This window comes from Abramis brama (genome assembly GCF_963993115.1).
Source record: "Abramis brama genome assembly, chromosome: 17".
NCBI classification, from domain to species: Eukaryota; Metazoa; Chordata; class Actinopteri; order Cypriniformes; family Leuciscidae; genus Abramis; species Abramis brama.
The window spans coordinates 24,845,329-24,867,419 of NC_139979.1; the positions used below are offsets into that span (position 1 = coordinate 24,845,329).

The window sequence follows — 22,091 nt, forward strand, 5'->3', positions numbered from 1 at the left end:
GTAGTTTGTCAGTGCAGTGCGGCTGATCGGTAATAAATGCTGAGCATTTGGCTAAATATATGTACTGTGCACTAAGTAATTTTTTTTAGACGACTAATGAGCTTTTGGACATTGAATTGCTTTTCTGAGGTAAATGTAAAGTTATATGACATTGTTTACAAGAGGATACTTGCAGATCAATAGGCTGTATATTAAGTGTCTGCATAATCTTGGCTACTTGACAAACCACAATAATTCATAATGCAAACTCTAAATCAACATGCACCAATGCTACATTTTCTATATATTGTAATCATTATGTTCACAACTTGTAATAATTACTTCAATGAACTCACTGTTTCTGCCTATAGCTAACTGCGTGATTTGTATATGTACATTTCTGAAATGCATTACTTGGACACAGTCACCTCTGATATCAGATTACTCTACATTGTAATGTAGACACATGCATTTTCCTCAAAGCTGCTTTGAAACGATGTATATTGTGAAAAGCGCAATACAAATAGCCTCATAGCATAATTGCCTAAGTCATTTTTTGTTTGTTCTTGTTTTCCAAAGAAATTGAAATATGACTTAGGCAATTATGCTATGAGGCTAACGAAATGTGAATTGAATCAAAATGAATAATGATGTCAGACTGAGTCAGCCCCACATATTTTGAGCAGAAGGATGGAGTAAAATCGCAAAATAAGTATTAAGTACAGTTATACATGCGTTACCATGGCAGATGCCCCTCTGAACAGTTTCTTACTAGAAACTAGAAAAAACAGTGTTTGACCTACTAATCCCATATAATACATTAAATAGAAATGTCTATTATATATATATATATATATATATATATTTTTTTTTATATATATATATATATATATATATATATTTTTTTTTTAAATCTGAGGTATGACTAATGGTTGTTATATTCCCCTGTTGTGATACACTATATTAAAGAGGAAATATTCACAACACTGTCTTACACTTCCATCTATTATTACCTTAAAAACAGCCTCCTTTTATTTCTTCTTTTATTGACAAGAACAGCTAAAAGCTTTAAGTGCACTTTTCTTGCTCAGAAAGTGTGGCTGCGAGTACATCTCAGCTCTCAAGAACATTCATGTTTTTTTTTGTTTTTTTTCTGTCCAATCTATAGTGACAGGTCACATTCAACAGAAAGCCTTGGCAGTACAAACAGTGAGGGAAGCAGTGTTGGAGTAATTCATTAAAGTCCAACTGAAATCAAAATTGACCCTATTTACTTTGTTAGCACATATTACTAGTCTTGTGGTGAACAATTAATCCGTGCAAGTTAAAACACAGAAAAAAATTGTTTGCCGTCGTAATCTTTAATCAAAGTCTGAAAAGTTATTTCCGGTCTGGAATGGCGTCCCTTCTCTGATGATGTAGGTTTGAGGACTTGGGTTGGGAAACGCTTAACCACTCCCCTCAAACCGTTAGTCTGTAATGAGCGAGAGATGGAGAGGAGGAGCGCTAGAGTAAAACCCTGCCCTCTGTTCAATATTCCGTTTCACTGGGAAATACGTCACAGCACTGGAGAAAAGTCGTTTGCAACTTCCGGTTCACGCGGACTTTAAAGTTTCCCCTCTCTGATACTACACTCTCAGAAAAAAAGGTACACGGTGGTACAAATAATGTTCCTCAAAGAACAGTTTTGTACCTTTTCAATAATAGTACCTTTAATGGTACAGGAAAGACCACTGATGATACTGTTTGGTACCTGTTAAGGTACAATTGAAATGAAGGTACATAATTGTTCTCACATCAAGGGTACAGTGATGGACCAAATTACTGTTTCATTCATGATTGGTTGCTGTGTTGAGTATTTTGCATAGCAACAAGACACTGATTGGTCGAAATCGCTTCAGCCACGGAAATTTCCGAACTGACAGCGGGAAGCAGCACAGGCTAACATTACACACTGCAGCGCGGTCGAGATTATTTTATCAAACTTGAAGACGACGAAATTTAAAGGTGAGTTCTGATAATTTATGTATATATTTAGTTCACAAGTCTAAAATATAAATGTTTCAGCCACTTAACGTTATTTTAGCGAGTTGCTTTGCTCCAAATGCTTTTTATGGGATTAATATCCTGCCATGATTCAAAACTGAAAATAAAGTTCTGAAAGGTTGAAACTAAGTGTTCGAAAACTCAAAATCTTATAAAAAAAGTTTTGCAAGATCGAAAAATAAGTTTTGCAAGCTTGCAAAATGTAAAAAAAAAAAAAAAAAATCTCTGCAAACATTATGTTGTTTTTGAGATTTCCTTCTTCAGAACTGCAAAAAAAAATTACGATGTTGCGCAAACAATTTTTCAGAGTTTCAAATTTGTCAGTGTTCTCCCACTGTATTAGTTTGTTTTCCAGGTTTGAAACCTTGTAAATGGTGATCTGAAAACTGGTGTGCGAATGTGTGAAAAAAAGTTTTGAAACTCTGAAAATAGAGTTTTGCAGGCTTGCAAAGTGGTAAAAAAAATAAAAATCTCTGCAAACATAATATTGTGTTTGAGTTTTCCTTCTTCAGAAGTGCAACACTCTTTTTTTACGGTGTTGTGCAATCATTTTTTCAGAGTTTCGAATTTGTCACTTTTCTCCCAGTGTATAGTTTGTTTTCCAGATTTGAAACCTTGTAAATGGTGATCTGAAAACTGGTGTGCGAATAGGTGAAAAAAAGTTTTGAAACTCTGAAAACTGAGGTTCGAAAGGGCGCAACTTATTACATTACATTACATTTGCACTCCTATTGCAGACTATTTTTTCAGAGCTGAGTTTACAACACCCACTTTGCGGAGATACGCCCACACAGTTGCGAGCTTGCGACTCACGTGATTTGTGGCAGCGTTGTCACGCAGCTCTGCTCTGAAACTCTGAAACTCAGACTGAGCGAAAATGAAGCTTCGCAACTTCGCAACTTAAAAAAAAGCCTGGAGGGAGGGCCTTCTGCTATTGGCCAATGCTTTGCTGTCTGCTGACGTACAGTCCAATCACAAGTCGTATTTACTGGAAAGGTGGGATTGACCGACTGCTCCGCCAATGACGAAATTCTCACTCTCGAAATTCCCATGCTCACTCGCCTCACACACAGTCTATGCTCACACAGCGTTCCTCATTCCTCAGCTGGCGACTCACTTTCCTCAGCTGGCGAATCACTCTCCTCACACAGCGAGCGACTCAGTCATGTACATTGGCCTAATATTATAATAAAATCTCAAGTACTGTATTGGTGCAATAACTAACTTCAGTAAACTGTTCAATTGTTGTGTTGTAAAAGTCATTTATTCTGAACCAATAATCTTAAATTGATTCTCATTGCATTTTTTTTAACATTTATAAAGGCAAATTCCCCCTAACTGTCATCTTTCAAGTCAAATTCTATACATTTTAAGTCACTATATTAGCCTACTTTTACCAATCAAATTGACTAGTATCAACAAAAAAATTGTTCCCACTGCAGAGAAAACAGAATCTGCATCAGAGGTGGCATTTATAAAAAGTGTAATATGCAAAACAAGCATAAAAAAAAAAAAAAAAAAAAAAAAAAAAAAAAACTCAAATATTCAACATGAATGCATGGGGCAAAAATATAAAAAATATTTAGTGTATATTATGTGTATTTTATGTTTGTTTAAGGACTGCGGCTGGCCAATAAAAAAGCCAATAAAACTTATGAATACAATTGTAGTTAAAAAACAAATAATAATCATAAAACATAATGGGGCATTAATGTTGAATATTCTTTTGAATGGTGTTATCAAATAATAATCTGTTATAATCTGATTGTAATTTATAGGCCTACAGTTAACTAATGTGATCTTTACAAAAACATAATGGTGTATGTAACTTTGAAATGTGTTTTACCTATTTTGATACCAATGTGAATCAGCAAAAATGGAAACGTCACTTTTTCAGAATATTCTATTTTAAAGATAATTTATAAAATAAACTTTTTAAAAAGCCGTGCATCCTGTTAGCGTATCCTGTGCGCTTTCGTCATTGGCGTAGCAGGCGGTCAATCCCACCTTTCCAGTAAATACGACTTGTGATTGGACTGTACGTCAGCAGACAGCAAAGCATTGGCCAATAGCAGAAGGCCCTCCCTCCAGGCTTTTTTTAAGTTGCGAAGTTGCGAAGCTTCATTTTCGCTCAGTCTGAGTTTCAGAGTTTCAGAGCAGAGCTGCGTGACAACGCTGCCACAAATCACGTGAGTCGCAAGCTCGCAACTGTGTGGGCGTATCTCCGCAAAGTGGGTGTTGTAAACTCAGCTCTGAAAAAATAGTCTGCAATAGGAGTGCAAATGTAATGTAATGTAATAAGTTGCGCCCTTTCGAACCTCAGTTTTCAGAGTTTCAAAACTTTTTTTCACCTATTTGCACACCAGTTTTCAGATCACCATTTACAAGGTTTCAAATCTGGAAAACAAACTATACACTGGGAGAAAAGTGACAAATTCGAAACTCTGAAAAAATGATTGCACAACACCGTAAAAAAAGAGTGTTGCACTTCTGAAGAAGGAAAACTCAAACACAATATTATGTTTGCAGAGATTTAATTTTTTTTACCACTTTGCAAGCCTGCAAAACTCTTGTTTTCAGAGTTTCAAAACTTTTTTTCACACATTCGCACACCAGTTTTCAGATCACCATTTACAAGGTTTCAAACCTGGAAAACAAACTAATACAGTGGGAGAACACTGACAAATTTGAAACTCTGAAAAATTGTTTGTGCAACATCGTAAAAAAATGTTGCAGTTCTGAAGAAGGAAATCTCAAAAACAACATAATGTTTGCAGAGATATTTTTATTTTTTTTACATTTTGCAAGCTTGCAAAACTTATTTTTCGATCTTGCAAAACTTTTTTTTGTAAGATTTTGAGTTTTCGAACACTTACATTTACATTTATTCATTTAGCTGACGCTTTTATCCAAAGCGACTTACAATTGCTATACATGTCAGAGGTCGCACGCCTCTGGAGCAACTAGGGGTTAAGTGTCTTGCTCAGGGACACATTGGTGTCTCACAGTGGATTCGAACCCGGGTCTCTCACACCAAAGGCATGTGTCTTATCCACTGCGCCATCACCACCCGGTGATGAACACTTAGTTTCAACCTTTCAGAACTTTATTTTCAGTTTTGAATCATGGCAGGATATTAATCCCATAGCTTTTTAGCCATTTGACTTGTAAGTTATAACGTTACACTTTTAAAAAAAATTAATGCAATTATTGACTATTATTAAGTCATCACGTGTACAATATATGGCGTTTGTTCTCCATTATCCACCATAACGTTAACTGTTAAATGTTAACTTTGCTATTAGGCGACATGAAACTGATTGCCCAAGGTTGCTGCAGCCGTTACTGCATTTTCAAATAGACCGGAGAGCGGGAACTTCGCGAAGCAGATTACGAGCCCGGAGCACCACCACAAGCCATGGCTTCGCCCTCGTCAGAAGTACTTTAGTGGCTGGACTCGAATTATAAGACGAAGAGAAGAGGAAATTCAAAGGTGGGTTTTATGTTTATGTTTAACCAAATAAAATGTATAAAACGTTACAGCTACTCAACATGATAATAACGAGTGTAACGTTAAATAGCTTAATTGTACGCATCCAGTCAGTGATAGCCGTCTGCATATGTTTTAAAACAATTGAGTTTCTGTGTCGTAAGTTCACATTTAAAACATTGTTGTAAATGAATGCTCAACCAGAGGTGCCATGCTGGTGTACTTTACATTAGTCCACAATACTGTATGCGGTTTTGGAACAACGTGATTGAGCGCCAACGAACAGTGCGCAGATAAAATAGTTGATCACTCGTTCTGTTTTTGAATGCGATTACCTGATTCTGTCCTAAGTCATATAAAGTTACATGTCATATACTCAGCTAATGTGTCTTTGATTTTTAGATCATGATGGGGTAAACTGCATGGTAAACTGTCAGTGCTGGTCATCTGAAAGTCTTCCTGCGTCCTCAGCTGTGAGGCAAGTATCAGTACAATGTGTTATTTGAGTTTCTTAATCTTATGATATTCTTTTTTCTGATGAGGTTGAATTTATATTTCTAAGACAAAATGTTTGCCATAATGACAGAGTGATGTCAATCTTGATAAAGCACAGTAACTGCACTTCAAATGAACTCTGAAAGATTTCTGTCACTTAACTGAAAGTATATTCACCTAAAACTCTGACACTCACAAAGTATGGTAACGTTAGCATACCGGTACCAAATGTCAATATGAAATGTAACGTGCAAAATGGCAATGTATTTCTGTATTTATATTTACATTTTCTATATGATATGTGCAACATCTGGAGCAAAAAAAATATTCAAAATCAATAATATAATAATTTGCATTACTACACTAGCTTTAACATAAAATTAAAACATACATTGAAAAATGTTTAAGTTCAAAAATAAAAAATGAAATGTATTACAGAAATTAGATGTTTAAAATGTTCAAGCAAATATTATAGCAAAACTATAATTTAGGTTATTTTTCCTAGTTGCTTTTACACTCAAAGTTAAGGCACTTGATGCAATGATCATCTTGGAATCCTTTTTTTTAAATCCAGATTGAATTTTGCCACGTTCATCGCGGGTATTTAATAAAAATGCAATCATAAGTGTCTTAACTGTGAGTGTAAATGCAATTAAGGAAAATAGCATTTAAATTATCATTTTGCTACAATTTTACGTTGAACATGTTAAAGGGTTAGTTCACCCAAAAATGAAAATTCTTTCATCAATTACTCATCAATTACGAGCTTTCTGACCCCCCATAGACAGCTAAGCAACTACCACTTTGACGCTTTAAAAAGTTCCTAAAGTGATTGTAAAACTAATCCATATGAATTGAGTGTTTTAGTCTAAATTTTGTGCTTTATGATGAACAGGTTGAAATTAGGCTTTTATTCATCAATTCACATCAGATAATACGGTAAAAGGAAGCTCTAGCATGTTCCCTTGACATGCGAAAATAAATTAGGTTCATTCTCGTGTGTTGCGCAGCACGTTTGAGAAAGAGGTTTGTTCTCATGTGTCAAGCATGTTCGGTTGAGCTTCTGAAATCTGTTCATCATATAAAGCGATCATGTCTCTTCAGAAAATTTGAGCTACGGTAAACTGCTCGATTCAAATGGATTGGTCTTACGATCTCTTTATGAACTTTTTGAAGCATCAAAGTTTTAGTTGCATGGACTGTCAATGGGGGGACAGAAAGCTCTCAGATTTCATTAAAAAGATCTTCATTTGTGTTCCAAAGATGAATGAAAGTCTTACAGGTTTGGAACAACATGAGAGTGAATAATTAATGACAGAGTTTTTTTTAATTTTGGGTGAATTATGCCTTTAAACATCTCTAATTATTTTTGTAATATGTTTAAATTACCGGTATATGTTAAAACAAGTGTAGGAGATGGCTAATTTAATTATATTATTGAATTTGAATTGTCACTTTGCCCCAAACATTGCACATATGGTATGGAAAATGTAAATTTAAATAAGAACATTGCCATTTTATATATTACATTGCCATTTTGCATATTAAATTTCAAAATGTCTTTTGATACCTGAATGCTACCATAATAAAGAGATCGTAAAATAATTTTAATTGAGCAGTTTAGTCCAAGTTTTTCTGTAGAGATACAATCATTTTATATGATGAACAGATTTAATTTAGGCTTTTATTCACATAAAAATATACATCAATTCACACATCAGTTGCGGTAAACGGAAGCTCAATCATGTTTGCTAGACGTGCGAAAACCGATGATGTTCATTTTTCTTCTGTTTGTTCAATGTTTAAATGTGAATAAAATCCTAAATTTAATCTGTTTATTATACTAAGCGGTAGTCTCTTCAGACATTTTTTTTACCAAACTTCTCAATTCAAATGGATTAGTTTAACATTTTACTTTTCTGGGTATTTTATATGAAGCTTTAAGTGAATCATTTAAAACTTTGTGGGAAATGTAAAAATGCAGAACGTTTTTTTGTGTGTGAAAATTGTTTTCTTATCTGCATTTCAGTTATTCCAGAAAATGGACCGAATGCATGCTGTGGTTGATTTAAGGTGTTTCCAGGATTCCTTGAAGGTATAGTTCAGCAATTTTTTTTTATTCTGTCATTAATTATACACCCTCATGTCATTCCGAACCTGTAAGACCATCGTTTATCTTCGGAACACAAATGAAGATATTTTTGATGAAATCCAAGAGCTTTCTGTTCCTCCATTGGTAGCCTACGCAACTAAAACATTCAAGCCCCAGAAAGGTAGTAAAGACACCATTAAACTAATCCAAGTGACTCCAGTGGTTTAACCTCAATTTTATGAAGCGTTGTAAGCTTTGTTTTGCCAAAAAAAAAAAAAAAAAAAGCATAATTTACCTCTATATTTACAAAATAATATTATCTAAAGCACATTCACGGAACAACACCCGGTCTTGAGTCAACACAATTTGCATGCGTCGTAGTGCTCCCCCTACTAAATAAAGTGTTAAATTGTGTTTTTTGCTAAAACAAAGCACCTGCATCGCTTCATAAAATTGGTTAAACCACTGGAGTCACATGGATTACTTCAATGATGTCTTTCCTATCGTTCTGGGCCTTGAATGTGTTAGTTGCATTGCTCCCAATGGAAGGACAGAAAGCTCTCAGAATTTCATTAAAAATATCTTCATTTGTGTTCCGAAGATGAACAAAGGTCTTATACAGGGTGGCCGCGGGTCCTTAAAAAGTCTTAAAATGTCTTAAATAGAGTTTTCCTAATTAAAGGCCTTAAAAAGTATTAAAATGTCTTAAATTCAGATTCGATAGGTCTTAAATATTTCTGGTCACGTTACCGCTAAAATTTCTCCAGTCTGACGGACCTAATGTCCGTCAAATAACCAGTGAAGCATCGAATCGCGAGAATGATTCCGATTTTATTACATAAACAGCTATTGATAATGATAATGTAGGCTTTTTCTGGTAACGCTGTTTCGTTATTTCAAATGTAGGCGGGTCGCGCGTGGCAAGCGCGCTCATAATGTAAGAGACGGCGCGACCACAACAGTGCCCAACATCAAATGGCAAACGTTAAATGCAAGCGGAACGAAACTGCTCGTTATTGTGTGGTTGAAGGACCGTTAATCAGTTTGGACCAGTGCAGCGCGAGCCGATCGTGATCATGTGACACTGTTACTACACAGCGCTAATAAGAGATGCAGTACAAAGAAAGCATTTGAATTCGCCACAGAAGTAATAACGTCGCTGCGAGATCTAGTGAGAAGCATTCATATTTCTCCGTTATTAACGGATCAAACAGCGCTGACGTGGAAACCTGGAAGAAACATTGTGCCATGAATGAACTATCAGTGTCCACAGATCAGCAACATTCACCATGGATTTACTGTAGTAACACTAACTGCAACCATGGACGTTTGGCAGGAATAGTAGGTTATAATGCCTTCAATTAACACGTCGGTTTTATTTTGACATTATGAATACAATTGCTGCCCTCAAATGTTAATCTGAACTAAAATAAACCTTTGTTTATAACTACTACAATATGACATTTCATTTTTTCCAAGGAGCTGTTTTGTTTTATATGCTCCTAAGAAGAGTCAATTATAGCTCTAGAATTGCTCAAAGTAAAAAAAATATCATACTTTATGATGTTAGTTTTAATATAAAAAAGAATAAAAAATTTAAATCAAGGAAATTTCTCTGGCATTTATTTCTTTATGCTGTATCAAAAACGTACCGAACCATGACACAAGTGTATCGTATCGAACTGAACCGTGAATTTTGTGAACCGTTACACCCCTAATATATACGCATGTAATATAATGTGTATTTCCATCACAGGTTTGGTCTTAAATTTCATTCAAAGTGGCATTAAAAAGGTCTTAAAAAGTCTTAAATTTAACTTGTTCATATCTGTAGACACCCTGTTATAGGTGTGAAATGACATGAGGGTGAGTAATTAACAAAATAATTTTCAGGTTGAGGTTTGAGGTTGTTTATTTGAGGTTGGCTAAGCTGAAATCCGTTATAGAAGCACATTACATGGATGCCAAACGAGATGTTGAAGGATGTGTAGTTCACCCAAAAAATGAAACAGTCAATGGGGCCCCATTGACTTCCATAGTATGAAAAATATTCTATGGAAGTTAATGGGGCCCCATCAACTGTTTCATTTTCGATTCTCAAAATATCTTCTTTTTTGTTCAAGTAAACAGATTTGGAACAACTTGAGTGCGAGTAAATGACAGAATTTTCAGTTCTAAGTGAACTATCCCTTTAAGTCTAGAAGTCAAATTTGAGCTTGTCATTGGGAGTATAAATTTAATAAATTTACATCTGTCTTTACTAATATTGATTCTTCATTATGTTCAGGAAGAACCGGCTATCTCAACTCACTGTGCAGATCTTGGGAACGTCTTGACTGGACGTGTCTTCAGTGAGAGGAGAATCTTCAGCAGTGTAAAAATGGAGGGATCTGAAATTGCCTAGCAGTTCGGTTGGATGATGGTGTTTTAAAAAGTTAAATAAATGCAAGGGTATTGTGTGAAAAGTGGGGGGAAAAAAACAAGTCTAGCTTTGTTGTAGATGAGAAAATATATTTTATGTACTGTAACATTTTTGCATTTTAAATTCTTTCAAATATTTTTAAAGAAGTGATATTCTGTTAATTTTGCTAAGTCTTTATTGTATTGTGAAGTCTTTGATGTATTTACACAAAGAAATACTTTACTGTAAGTTGGAATGAAAGTATTCAAATGTTCATATGAATTTGATATGTATTTACAGAAATTATTAAATTGATGCCTTTTGGATTCAGTTGTTGAATGTGCTTGTTATTCAATAGAAAAATAGCCTTTAATAGTTCTCGTAGGAACAAATTTGACACAGTTAAGGTACAAAGGGGCTTGTCACTGGGGTGGTACCTTAAAAGATCAAATTTGTACCTTTGATAAAAGGTACAATATTGTACCAACAAGTTTTTAAAAACAAAAGGTACATTTTGGTTGCCCATGGTACAAATCATGTCCTTTAAGGTACAAACTGGAATGGAACAAATTTGTTCCTCTATATTAAGGTACAATTTTGTACCAGTAAAAGGTACCGCCCCAGTGACTAGGGTTTGTACCTTCTTTGGTACAAAATTGTACCTTTTTTTCTGAGAGTGTATACAATGACACTACAATGATACAGCCTGAAAAGAACTCTTTCTTTCTTTAAGTAGTTTGTGGTTACCTTGATCTTTAACTAACTAGAGTAAAGAATTTAAGAAAGTAAAATAAATCACAGGATTTTCATACATCCTTTCGTTCTTATTATTACCAATGTTGAAAAGAGTCTTTGCAGTTTAATATTTTTTGTGAAAACCACTTTTTCAGGATTCTTTGATGAATAGAAAGTTCAAATGACAAAAAAAATAGAAGTCTATAGTAACATTATAAATGTCTATACTGCCACTTTAGATGAATTTATTTTGTCCTTGCCGAATAAAAGTATTCTTAAATTAATTAATAATAATTATTTTTTAAATCTTACTTACCCCAAACTTTTGAATGGAAGTGTATCACGGTCTTCAACACTGATGATAATAAGAAATATATCTTAAGCACCAAATCATATTAGAACGATTTCTGAAGGATCATGTGACTGAAGACTGGAGTAATGAATGCTGATTTTTTTTTTTAAATAAATATACTAAAATAGAAATTTTCTTTTAAAATTGTAATAATATTTCACAATATTACTGTTTTTACTGTATTTTTCATCAAATAAATGCAGACTTGGTGAGCATAATAGACTTTTTCAAACACATTAAAGCTTTTGACCAGCTCTCTGGATGACACGCGAGTTCCTAACATAATCTTCATAGAGCTGAATAGGCTGGAATATACGTTAAACAACTCATCCTTTGTCATCAGTATTAGTCTTTTTTCTGATAAAAGTTTCGACCAATAAGGCGCTTTGGGATTTGGGATGCACTCGCCTCAGCACATTTACACAATTCAAATGTTCGGTAAGCGGTAATCCCTTCGCTTGTTACAGCAAACAGGCCCAAACCTCTGTGTGGAGGGCAGATTGTAAACTGGAAGGGCAGCAGTATTGAGGGATTGGGATTAAAGGGGATGTGAGGCTGTAGCTAACGTCTCTTACGGCTCGCTAGCTTGCTGAGATGGCCAAAGAAGTCACACAAACCTCTCTCTCCTTGTTCATTAGCGATTTCTTGTTCATTAGAGTCCATGGCTTCCTTTCATGTCCTCTCAGGGCTCATGAGGATGAATGGACCGCATCTGAATTATACTGAGACTCAGAGACTTGGCTGCACTCTGATTGGAGAGGGAAAATCCAGTTTAGTTTGGCCTCCAAAGAAAGTTTAATATCGAGACAGTAGACTCAGAGAAGGGTGGTAAGTTTAATTGATAAAATGGATTGCTTTGCTCCTGATTTGAGATACAGATGACCTGAAAGTCCTGTTCAATGGGTAGCAATAATGGCGTTATTATTATTTTTTTTGTCGTTACATCAGGGACTATAACTTCATACCGAGGGATGTTACTTCAGAGACTTCAAAGGCTATTATGGCCTTTTTGCATTTATTATTGATAGGGAAGTTGAAGCAATGGCAGTAAGCGATAGGAGAGGCGATCAGGAAAGGACCACAAGTCAGGAATCATGGCTATGGTCACACTTCACAATAAGGTTTCATTAGTTAACATTAGTAACAACTTAACGCAAACTAAGAATTAACTATACTTCTACGGCCTTTATTAATCTTAGTAAAAAATAAAGTATAAAGTCGGCAACACCTAAGCTCCAAAATTATCAAAAATATTTTTTGATAATTTTGGAGCTTAGGTGTTGCCGACTTTATACTTTATTTTTTACTTGTTGTTTTCTAGTCGAGCACCCTTTTGAGACTGATGTGCGTGCTTTTGTTTCATTTTTCTTCTTTATTAATCTTAGTTAATGTTATTTTCAACATTTACTAATATATTATTAAAATCAAATTCTGTATTTGTTAACATTAGTTAATGCACTGTAAACTAATATGAACAATCAATGAACAGCTGGAATTTTATTAACTAATATTAACAAAGATTAACAAATACTGTAACAAATGTATTGCTCATTGTTAGTTCATGTTAGTTAATACATTAACCAATGTTAACAAATGAGACCTTATTGTAAAGTGTTACCATAATTGTTAATCGTGATTAATCGCATACTTATTGTGAAATTATAGGTATAGATCACCCAAAAATGAAAATTACCCCATGATTTATCATCCTAGGTGTATATGACTTTCTTCTTTCAGACGAATACAATCGAAGATATATTAAAAAATGTCTTTTGATTTTGAAGCTCAAAAAAGTGCATCTAAAGGCCGCATTATACTTCTGCGTCGAACTCACGCCGTAGCTACGTCGTAGGCTGTGTGTAGCGCACCCTGACGTGCACGTGCATGTAACAACGCGTCAACTCTACGCGGACGCAAGCGCTGTGATTGGTCTGCTAGGACCGCTCCCTCGGGTTTCACATGCTCCCTCTGCATGTGTAATTGCGCGTCAACGTGGACAGTGATGCAGAAGTATAAATGAAAACCAACGCCTTTAGTAATCCATACGGCTCCGGGGGGTTAATAAAAGCCTTCTGAAGCGATGCGTTTGTATAAGAAAAATATTCATATTTAAAACTTTATAAACTAAAATAACCAGCTTCCGACAGACGGCTGTAGGCATCGATTTATGGCGAAAGAGTAACCCCTGACCTGACACATGATGTACTGACGAATGCAGAAGCGCAGAGGATAGAGCAAAACAAAACACTGGTCACAAAGTCTAATATTAGAATTTTTAAAGAGAATTTTCGGAGGATTTCGAAATAAGAGAAGAGGAGCTGGAGTTTGTTGCCTAGCTCTATTTGTTTGAACCGCGAGAGGTGTCAAAGCTCACGCTACTCGAACATCGTGGCAGGGGTTACTCTTTTGGAGTAAGTCAACTTGTGTAGGCCGTCTACTGGAAGCTAGTTATTTTAGTCTATTTTAGTTTTAAATACGGATATTTTTTTTTTTTTTACAAAAACCCATCGCTTTGCTTCAGAAGGCCTTTATTAACCCCCTAGAGTCGTATGGATTACTTTTATGATGGATGGATGCACTTTTTTGGGCTTCAAAATCTTGTCCCCCATTCACTGCCATTATAAAGCTAGGAAGAGCTAGGGCAATTTTTAATATAACTTTAATTGTGTTCTTCTGAAAGAAGATAGTCATATACACCTATGACTTGAGGGTAAGTAAATCATGTGATAATACAATTTTTTGGGTGAACTCTCCCTTTAAGCATACATCATTTATCTTGTTTAATGCGTTTATTTTGTCATCATTTCCTATATCCAGCAAAGTAAACTATCAGATTGAAGGATGATTCTCACAAAACTGTTTTTTCTGCCAGCTTTTTCAAGGTAAATGTAGGCGTCTTTTGGAAAAAGGACACCTGAAGAATCCAAAATGACACCAAATAACCAAATGATATAAGAAGTCCATATAATTCATAAATTTATGCACACCAAACCACACATGAAAAAAACAAAAAACAAAACTGAATTCAGAAATCAGTGTACAGTATGTGTAAAGTGCAACAACAGAGCTTGTTTAGTGATGCTGTGCATCTTGCCTACATTGACTTTTAGCTGTGACTATCAACAATAAATCATGGCTTTTCAAATGGAACTGCTTAAGTGTAATAGTCTACATCTCATTTATCCCAAGAGTTGTTCATTCCATAACATCCTCTCTCATTTTTTGTGAGACATTTTCTAAACCGAGAAAAAGTGCCCTTATTATGCTATTTTAAAGTATCCTCATTTTGTTTTGGAGGTTTCCTACAATAGATTTACATGTATCAAAGCTAAAAAACAACAACAACTCATAATATACATAGCACATAAACTAATTTCTCAAAGAGTCTGAAAACGGTTAGTTTGAAGATTCAGTCTCTCTAAACCCCTCCTTTCCTCGAGACAAATCTACTCTGATTGGTCCGATGGCAGAGTCTGTTGTGACTGGTCTACCTCTTACAGCACGTGTCGGAAACGAAACGACCATTACCATATCTGAATTTTAGCTCTGGAGGCTTCCTCATTGCTTGTTACACAGTGATACTCACAGTAGTTTTTTTTTTTTCCCGTATCAATTCCCGAGAGTCCTCATCCTTTTGAAGTTGATGCAAAGTGAATTTGCTTAAGTAGCGTAGAAAACAGCGTCTTCTTGACATATCGACAACATAAACCAAACTCTTCCAGGCCTCAGCTACAACTACAGTGTTTGAGGGCGGGGCAAAGTAGACATTGTTTGTGAGCAGCCAATGAAGACCATAGGCTGCAATTATGCAAATTTTAACATTTTTACGTAGGTATGTAACAGGAAGTGAGACTGGAATTACTAATGACGCGTTTCAGCAGTTCAGAATCAATTCTTTCTTTTAGGAGACAATAATGTTATTTGTCATGCACTTTGATCTTTAAAACTTTGCAGACCTTTATCATTCACAAGCAGCAATATTACACATTGCATGAAAGGTAATATTCAAAAAAGCATAATAGGACAAACCAATGATTATCATGATCTCTAGATATGACTCATTATCTATCTCTAGATATTACTCATTCAAATGAAATCTACGAAACTTTGAATCTATTTGAATTGCCCCCTCAGGCAAAATAGACGCAAGAACGCAAGACAGAATGCTTAGAAAAGAAAATGTTGAGCGAAAAACAAATCCAAGTATGACTTAGCAAGCACGACTAATTACTTTGTAATCGATACTGGCCAGAATATTTTATCGGTGTATCCTTACCAAATAGTTCAGGAATTATCTACTGAGGCAGAGCTAAAGTTTAATGAATTTATCAATATGAAAATGAGCACACTTTGAAAACCAAAACCGCTGTTTGATTTAATCTCCAGCCAGACAACAGCAACTGACCAAATAAAGTGGAGCGTAACTGCTTTGCTACTGCTGGAGAATTTCCAAAACAAACGCTATCTGCGAAAAAAGAAAAGAAAAAAGACAAACACAGATGGATGTTACAGGTCTGAGATGAACCCACCTTACTGGCACAGTGTTAAAATCAGCAGCAAATGTGATTACAGACCACAGGTCAGTGCATAAGTGAGGGAAATCGGGTAAATGAAGACAACAGGTGCGTGCAGTCAGCTCACTGCATGGTGAGGAAGTAAGTAACTGCCACTGATTTTGACTTTCAGATGTAATATTCTCAGTTGTATTAATGCATTGCTGACTTCAAGATTACTTGTTGACATTGTGTTAATAATATTGGTAACACTCAATAAAGTTCCATTTGTTCACATTAGTTTACTACATTAGTCAACATGAACTACAACTGAAAAATAAATCGAAAGCATTTCTTAATCTTTACTATTGCTCATTAACTAACGTTAACAAAGATTAATAAACATTGTAACAAATGTATTGCTCATTGTTAATTAACGCATTAACCCTCTGAGGTCGACAAATGCGCGGGCGCATTTTGCTGGATTTTCTCCACATTGTAGCACTATAAACTTAAATTTCTTCGTCATTTATGGTCATACAGAAAAAAGAAATATAAAAAAAGAATCTGTGATATTTCTACTTTTGTATGTGTCCACTTACAATCAAATCAAAACATTGTGCTTTTGTAAAATAAAGAAAATAGACAGGGTGTGCGTTCTGCCTCTCCGTCGCGGTGAACTTTTTTTTCTTGAGCACGTCTATAAACTGAAACAAAACTCAGCGAATACTTGTCACACATTTATGAGCCATACACCTTTATAAACATTTAAGTGTGTACTTTTAAATGATCGGATTCAAAACGAAAACAAATTTTCTCTGTTTAAGTAATTTGTATAAAACCAACAAGATGTCCAGCTTCTCAAACGCTTCCTAATTATTTTTTAATTTACCACGCCTACTCGCGCAAAAGATATTCACATGCAAATCTCCACATGGAATGCGATCGCGCTCATTACCTCAACAACAAAACACTTCACTTCACTTTTCGTCGAGTTTGAAAGACGTGCCTGAGCTTACATTGGATTTACATCAGAAGAAGAAGAACCCGATTTGAAGACAAAAGATAAGGTAAGAAATTATATACTTACATATTAGTTTGCTATTGTTGCATAAATTTCACATTGCAGTTGAACTGTTGCTAGATATATGGTGAATATTATAATATTTAGACCCGTGTTTACTGTTACTGTGTTTGTGGATATCTGCTCAAACGTAGATATGTATATGGTAACCATAATGTTTTATATTTGAGCGCGATCGCATTTGAATGTATCATATTTTGGATCGTGATCGCGTTTGAATGTATCATATTTTGCAGCGCGATCGCGTTTGAATGTATCATATTTTGGATCGTGATCACGTTTGAATGTATCATATTTTATCCAGCACTGCGCATAGCTTATGCCTACAAGGCACAACAAACCTGGTGTTCACTGTTCATTATATTATATATTGTTGGAAACATTTGTGTGTGTGTGTGTGTATTCTGTGAATTTTAAAAAGCAATTTTAACCAGAAAAATCTAAAATTTATTCCCAAAATCGTGCAGGCCTTTCTCTTGATGTCAGTATGTTCACTTTTTTTTTTTCAGGGCCCAGGTGCCACTGAGGACTTCAGTGAACATGAACATGGTAAAGTGAAAATCAAACACCTTGGAAATGAAAGGTATGTACAATGTTTTTAGGAATGGCACAAAGGTCTCTGTCTTTGGATCATTGTTTTCAATAAGTGCTTTTTTGGCATTTGCTGTGTGTATCTTTGGACTATGTTGTGTTGTAAATAAATCCAAACAATTTAAAAGCCATTCTTTTTTTAAATCTCCTCATTTACAGTATTGTGCAAGGTTGCTCAGAATGACAGGGCCTGATAGCTCCTAATAGGGCCGTTAGGGGAGGGTCTTTGTCTTTCTCAGGTGAGAAAAGCTTACATATTAATGAGCTCTCGCATAAGGCTTTTTCACACAAAACACGTCGTAAATTTTTTAAATCAATATATTGTCTTATCTGAATGAGCAGTCAGGGTGATTTTCACATAGTTTTAGAGCAAATATTCTAGGCTACGTGATACAATTTTCAAAAGTCTTGTGAAGAAATAATCAGTATGGGTTTCATAGCCTTATTTCAGTGAGAATTTTTTTTGGTATTTTCACAAACCACGCATAAATGTCATTATCTCAAAACTACAAACTTTTACATACATGCTGTTGATATATTATTGTAGCAGAGTTTGTGCTGAATACAGTGTAATTAGACTTTAGCCATGAAAATGTCACAAGTAACAGAAATAACCAGAAATGTCAGAGCATGTCAGAACACCTCCAGGGCCCAGAAAACAGCTCAGACCTCAGAGGGTTAAGTTAACTAATGGGACCTTATTTTAAAATGTTACCATAATTTTTTGCATTAAAATGGCCAAAAAATGTAATACTTAGATTGAATACTTGATTTTTATTTGGTTGGTTTGACTGATGGACTTAGATTGAATACTTGATTTTTATTTGGTTGGTTTGACTGATGGAAATGTATATCCTTTGGAAAATGAAATTGCAGTGCATGAAACACTCTGGAATTATGGCTAACATTAACCTTGAACAGGTCTTTTAATGCGATGGCAATTTTTCACTTCAGGTAATGGGAACGTCAAAGGCTCAATCATCAGATACTTCTTGAAAATCTGCTGGCTTTGAATTGCTGCTGGGCAGCTCAACAATGACCATTTATCAGAAAGTAAAAAAACAAAAAAAATAATAAAAAAAACAAACAAAATAATAATAATAATAATAATAATAATAATTATTATTATTATTATTATTATTATTATTATTATTATTATTCGGAAGCATTTTTTTTGCCAAGCTCTTCAGATATTGTTGATGTCTCCATATTTTGTCATTTTTATTTATTTATAAATCATTACTATTGGTCACCCTTTACGTCTGTCTGTGGCTTTTTGCATATATTTACCAATGGAAAGTATTAAAAAGAGCTAGTGACTAAACCTCATAACTCCATTGGATCCGCAAACTGTCTGTAAAACCTCATAACTGGGGTTATTATCATGATGACGAGTGTAATTTTTAAAGTTTTGCCAACTTAATCAGGTTTACAATGTGGACAAAAACCTCAATTTGAGCTTGATTTGGGTAAAATGTTAATAATATAATGACTCATGCGAGTGTCTGACCATACAACAATATCACCTTTGACAACACAGTGTTTAATTATTTAAAAAATACAGTGTTTATTTTCCATTTCCTGAAAAGTAGCGGTTTTGGAGATGTGAGGTTTCCGCCCGACAGCGATGATATGTTAGACTGCAGTTCACTGTGGCCTTCTTGAAATAAGTATGTGTGTGTGTTTTTATGTTTTCGAGGGGTGGGGGTGGTGTTGACTGTTAACAGTCGATGTAGGGTCCACTCTAATGAGAATGTAACCTGCTGTTGAAAAGGCCTCACATCCACACTCCATTAACTCTGCAACCCAATTACACATTGCACTCTGATAGGTCAGACCCCTACTGGCTCATTTACATAATAACTTAATAGATACTGGGATGGGAACATGCTCAGAGGGAAAGGTCTGACTGTTACACAGATGCACACATTTATATTGCTAATTTGCCTTTATATAAATGCCTATAAATACTTTACCAAGTTATGCTATGCCAGTAATACTGTATTGTTACAATTAACTAACATTTTAAACATTAATTCAATAAACATTTGAAATGTTTTTAAGAACATAAGAAATATATTCTGCAAGGATGCATTCAACTGTTCAAAAACTGATAAAAACAAACAACTGTTTAGAATAATGAAAAATAAATCTCAAAAATATAAAGCGACTGTTTTCAACATCGATAAGAAGAAATGTTTTTGAGCAGCAAATCAGCATATTAGAATGATTTATGAAGATTCATGTGAAGCTGAAGACTAGGGGCCCTATCATACACCCGGCACACTGCAGCGCCAAGCTGCAAGTGTTTTTTGCTAGTTTTTCAGCCCCACGCAGTTATCATTTTCACGTCCTGCACCACATTGTTTAAATAGCAAATGCATTTGCGCACATTTGTTCGCCCATGGGTGTGCTGGTCTGAAAACAAGGTGTGTTCAGGAGCATTGATGCGTTAGTAATGTGCGCCTATAGGCGGGTCCACAACGCGCGTACACTTCTTATTACACACACTCGCGCAGCAGCACACAAACATGCTAAATATAAAAAAATAAAAGGATTACGATGTAAAAGATTAATATTGTGTACATAAAGATATGGTGGAATCCGGCTTGTCTCGTAGATGGTCTGTTCGCATGCTTTAACCTCGCGCACGAGCAGATTCGTTTCCTCGCTAGAGAAGTGTACAGTTTTTCCACTTGCAAATTCTGTCATGTAAATAGCGAATCCATCATGGTGCAACTGGCTTTTAAAGGGAATGGGAGATGAGACTCTGATTGGTTTATTTCACGTTACGCCCAAAAAACACTCAATACTCATTAAGAGAATAGGGACAACCCTTTTAGACCATATACCGGGCGCGCCGACCATTTTCCCCGTCGTTAAACTTGCAAAAGTGGATTCGGACACGCCCTGAGTGCACTTGCGCCCTGCGCTTTAGACCATGCGTTTAGATCGTTAAAATAGGGCCCTAGAGGTTAAAGGACTAAATAGCTGCTGAAAATTCATCTTTGCCATCACAGGGATAAATAACATTTTGAAATGAATCTTAAATGTAATTTAAAATAAGCATTAAAATAGAAAATAGTTATTTTAAATTGTAATAAATATTACTGTTTTTACTGGGTGAGCATGAGAGTCTTCTTTCAAATACAATAAAACATCTAATCGACCCCAAAACTTTGAATAGTAAGTTAAATTTGTCAGTTTGGAAACAGATAACTTAATTTGAATTTGTATTGTTACATTTAATTACATTTGAACATTTGAAATGAATACAGTGATAATTGATTCCTTTGTTTTATTTTTAAATGGAACTCCTTGTCGTATATTTTGTGACAGAAAGAAATAAAGTAAACATTTTCCGATCATTTTCCTCTCTCCATCAAAGCTCTGTAATCTCATTAGCGTTCAGATTCTAAAATGACACGTCATTTAAAAGGTGATTTATTAACATTTTTATTTTGGAATTAATAAACAGATAATAATTTCATTTGTTTTATTTTTAAGTGGAACTAGGCCTGTCAATAAATCAATTAATCGCACAATAAAAAAAAATGAGCTCGATAATTTTTCCGGCCGCGATAATTCCATTTGCATGCTTGTTTGTTTTCCTAGTCTCTCTCTCTCTCTCTCTCTACCAAAGCGGCTGTTTACACCTGGCCACTTCATGCGTTTTCTCAGATCAGATAGCTATCCGATCGTGAAAAGACCAGGTGTAAATGCCCTCCGAAACGCATTCGAGACGGATTCGAACAGAACTTGACAGAAGTTCATTACTTAAGTGAACTATGCCTTTAAATGACCAATATAGCACAGGCTCGTCTAGGACAGGTCAAGTACTACCACTATTTCTTTCTAAAATACTTTGATGCATTTCTGCAACATGGCCAATTTCTCCAATATAGCGTTTTCAGATTTACATAAAGCTTTTGATTTTCTGGTAATTTCATTGCTTCCCGAAGTCAGAGCAGAAAACCCAAGGCAATAAACGAATCAAGCAAACAGAGGAAACCAGAAAGCTCTGAAGCGCACTTACCTCTATGACTTGAAAGATAGCAGGCAGGAGACGGCTCTCTCTAACAAGCCTGTTGGGGGAAAACACACACACACATACATAAGTATACACACATTTAGCTTGCGGCACACACATTTACTTCATGGCACTAGGCCCACGTTCCATCTTCATTAGTGTGACACTTGTGCACACGTTTTGGTTTTGGCACTGAACAGGACCACTGAGGTGTGAACGCTCTGTCGTGCCAAGATCAGTCAGCTGGGAAAATGACCTTTGACTAATCCAGTGACGAGTGAAAAAGAGAGAGAAGGTATGCCG

At 35.3% G+C, this 22,091-nt stretch overlaps 1 protein-coding gene and 1 long non-coding RNA gene across 4 annotated transcripts in view; one reads left to right on the top strand and one right to left on the bottom strand.

Annotated features, from left to right (window-relative positions):
* The window catches only part of ulk4 (unc-51 like kinase 4), a 230,948-nt gene that overhangs the window by 71,552 nt on the left and 137,305 nt on the right, over positions 1-22,091 (bottom strand). For all 3 annotated transcript variants that reach the window (XM_084088579.1, XM_084088580.1, XM_084088578.1), the window contains exon 31: positions 21,795-21,843. In XM_084088579.1, coding sequence (XP_083944705.1) covers positions 21,795-21,843 — 49 coding nt within the window. The remainder of the gene's footprint in view (positions 1-21,794; positions 21,844-22,091) is intronic.
* LOC311067043 lies at positions 5,237-8,094 on the top strand. Its single transcript, XR_014603163.1, has 3 exons — positions 5,237-5,518; positions 5,918-5,993; positions 8,040-8,094. It is a non-coding gene; the product is annotated as an uncharacterized lncRNA (long non-coding RNA).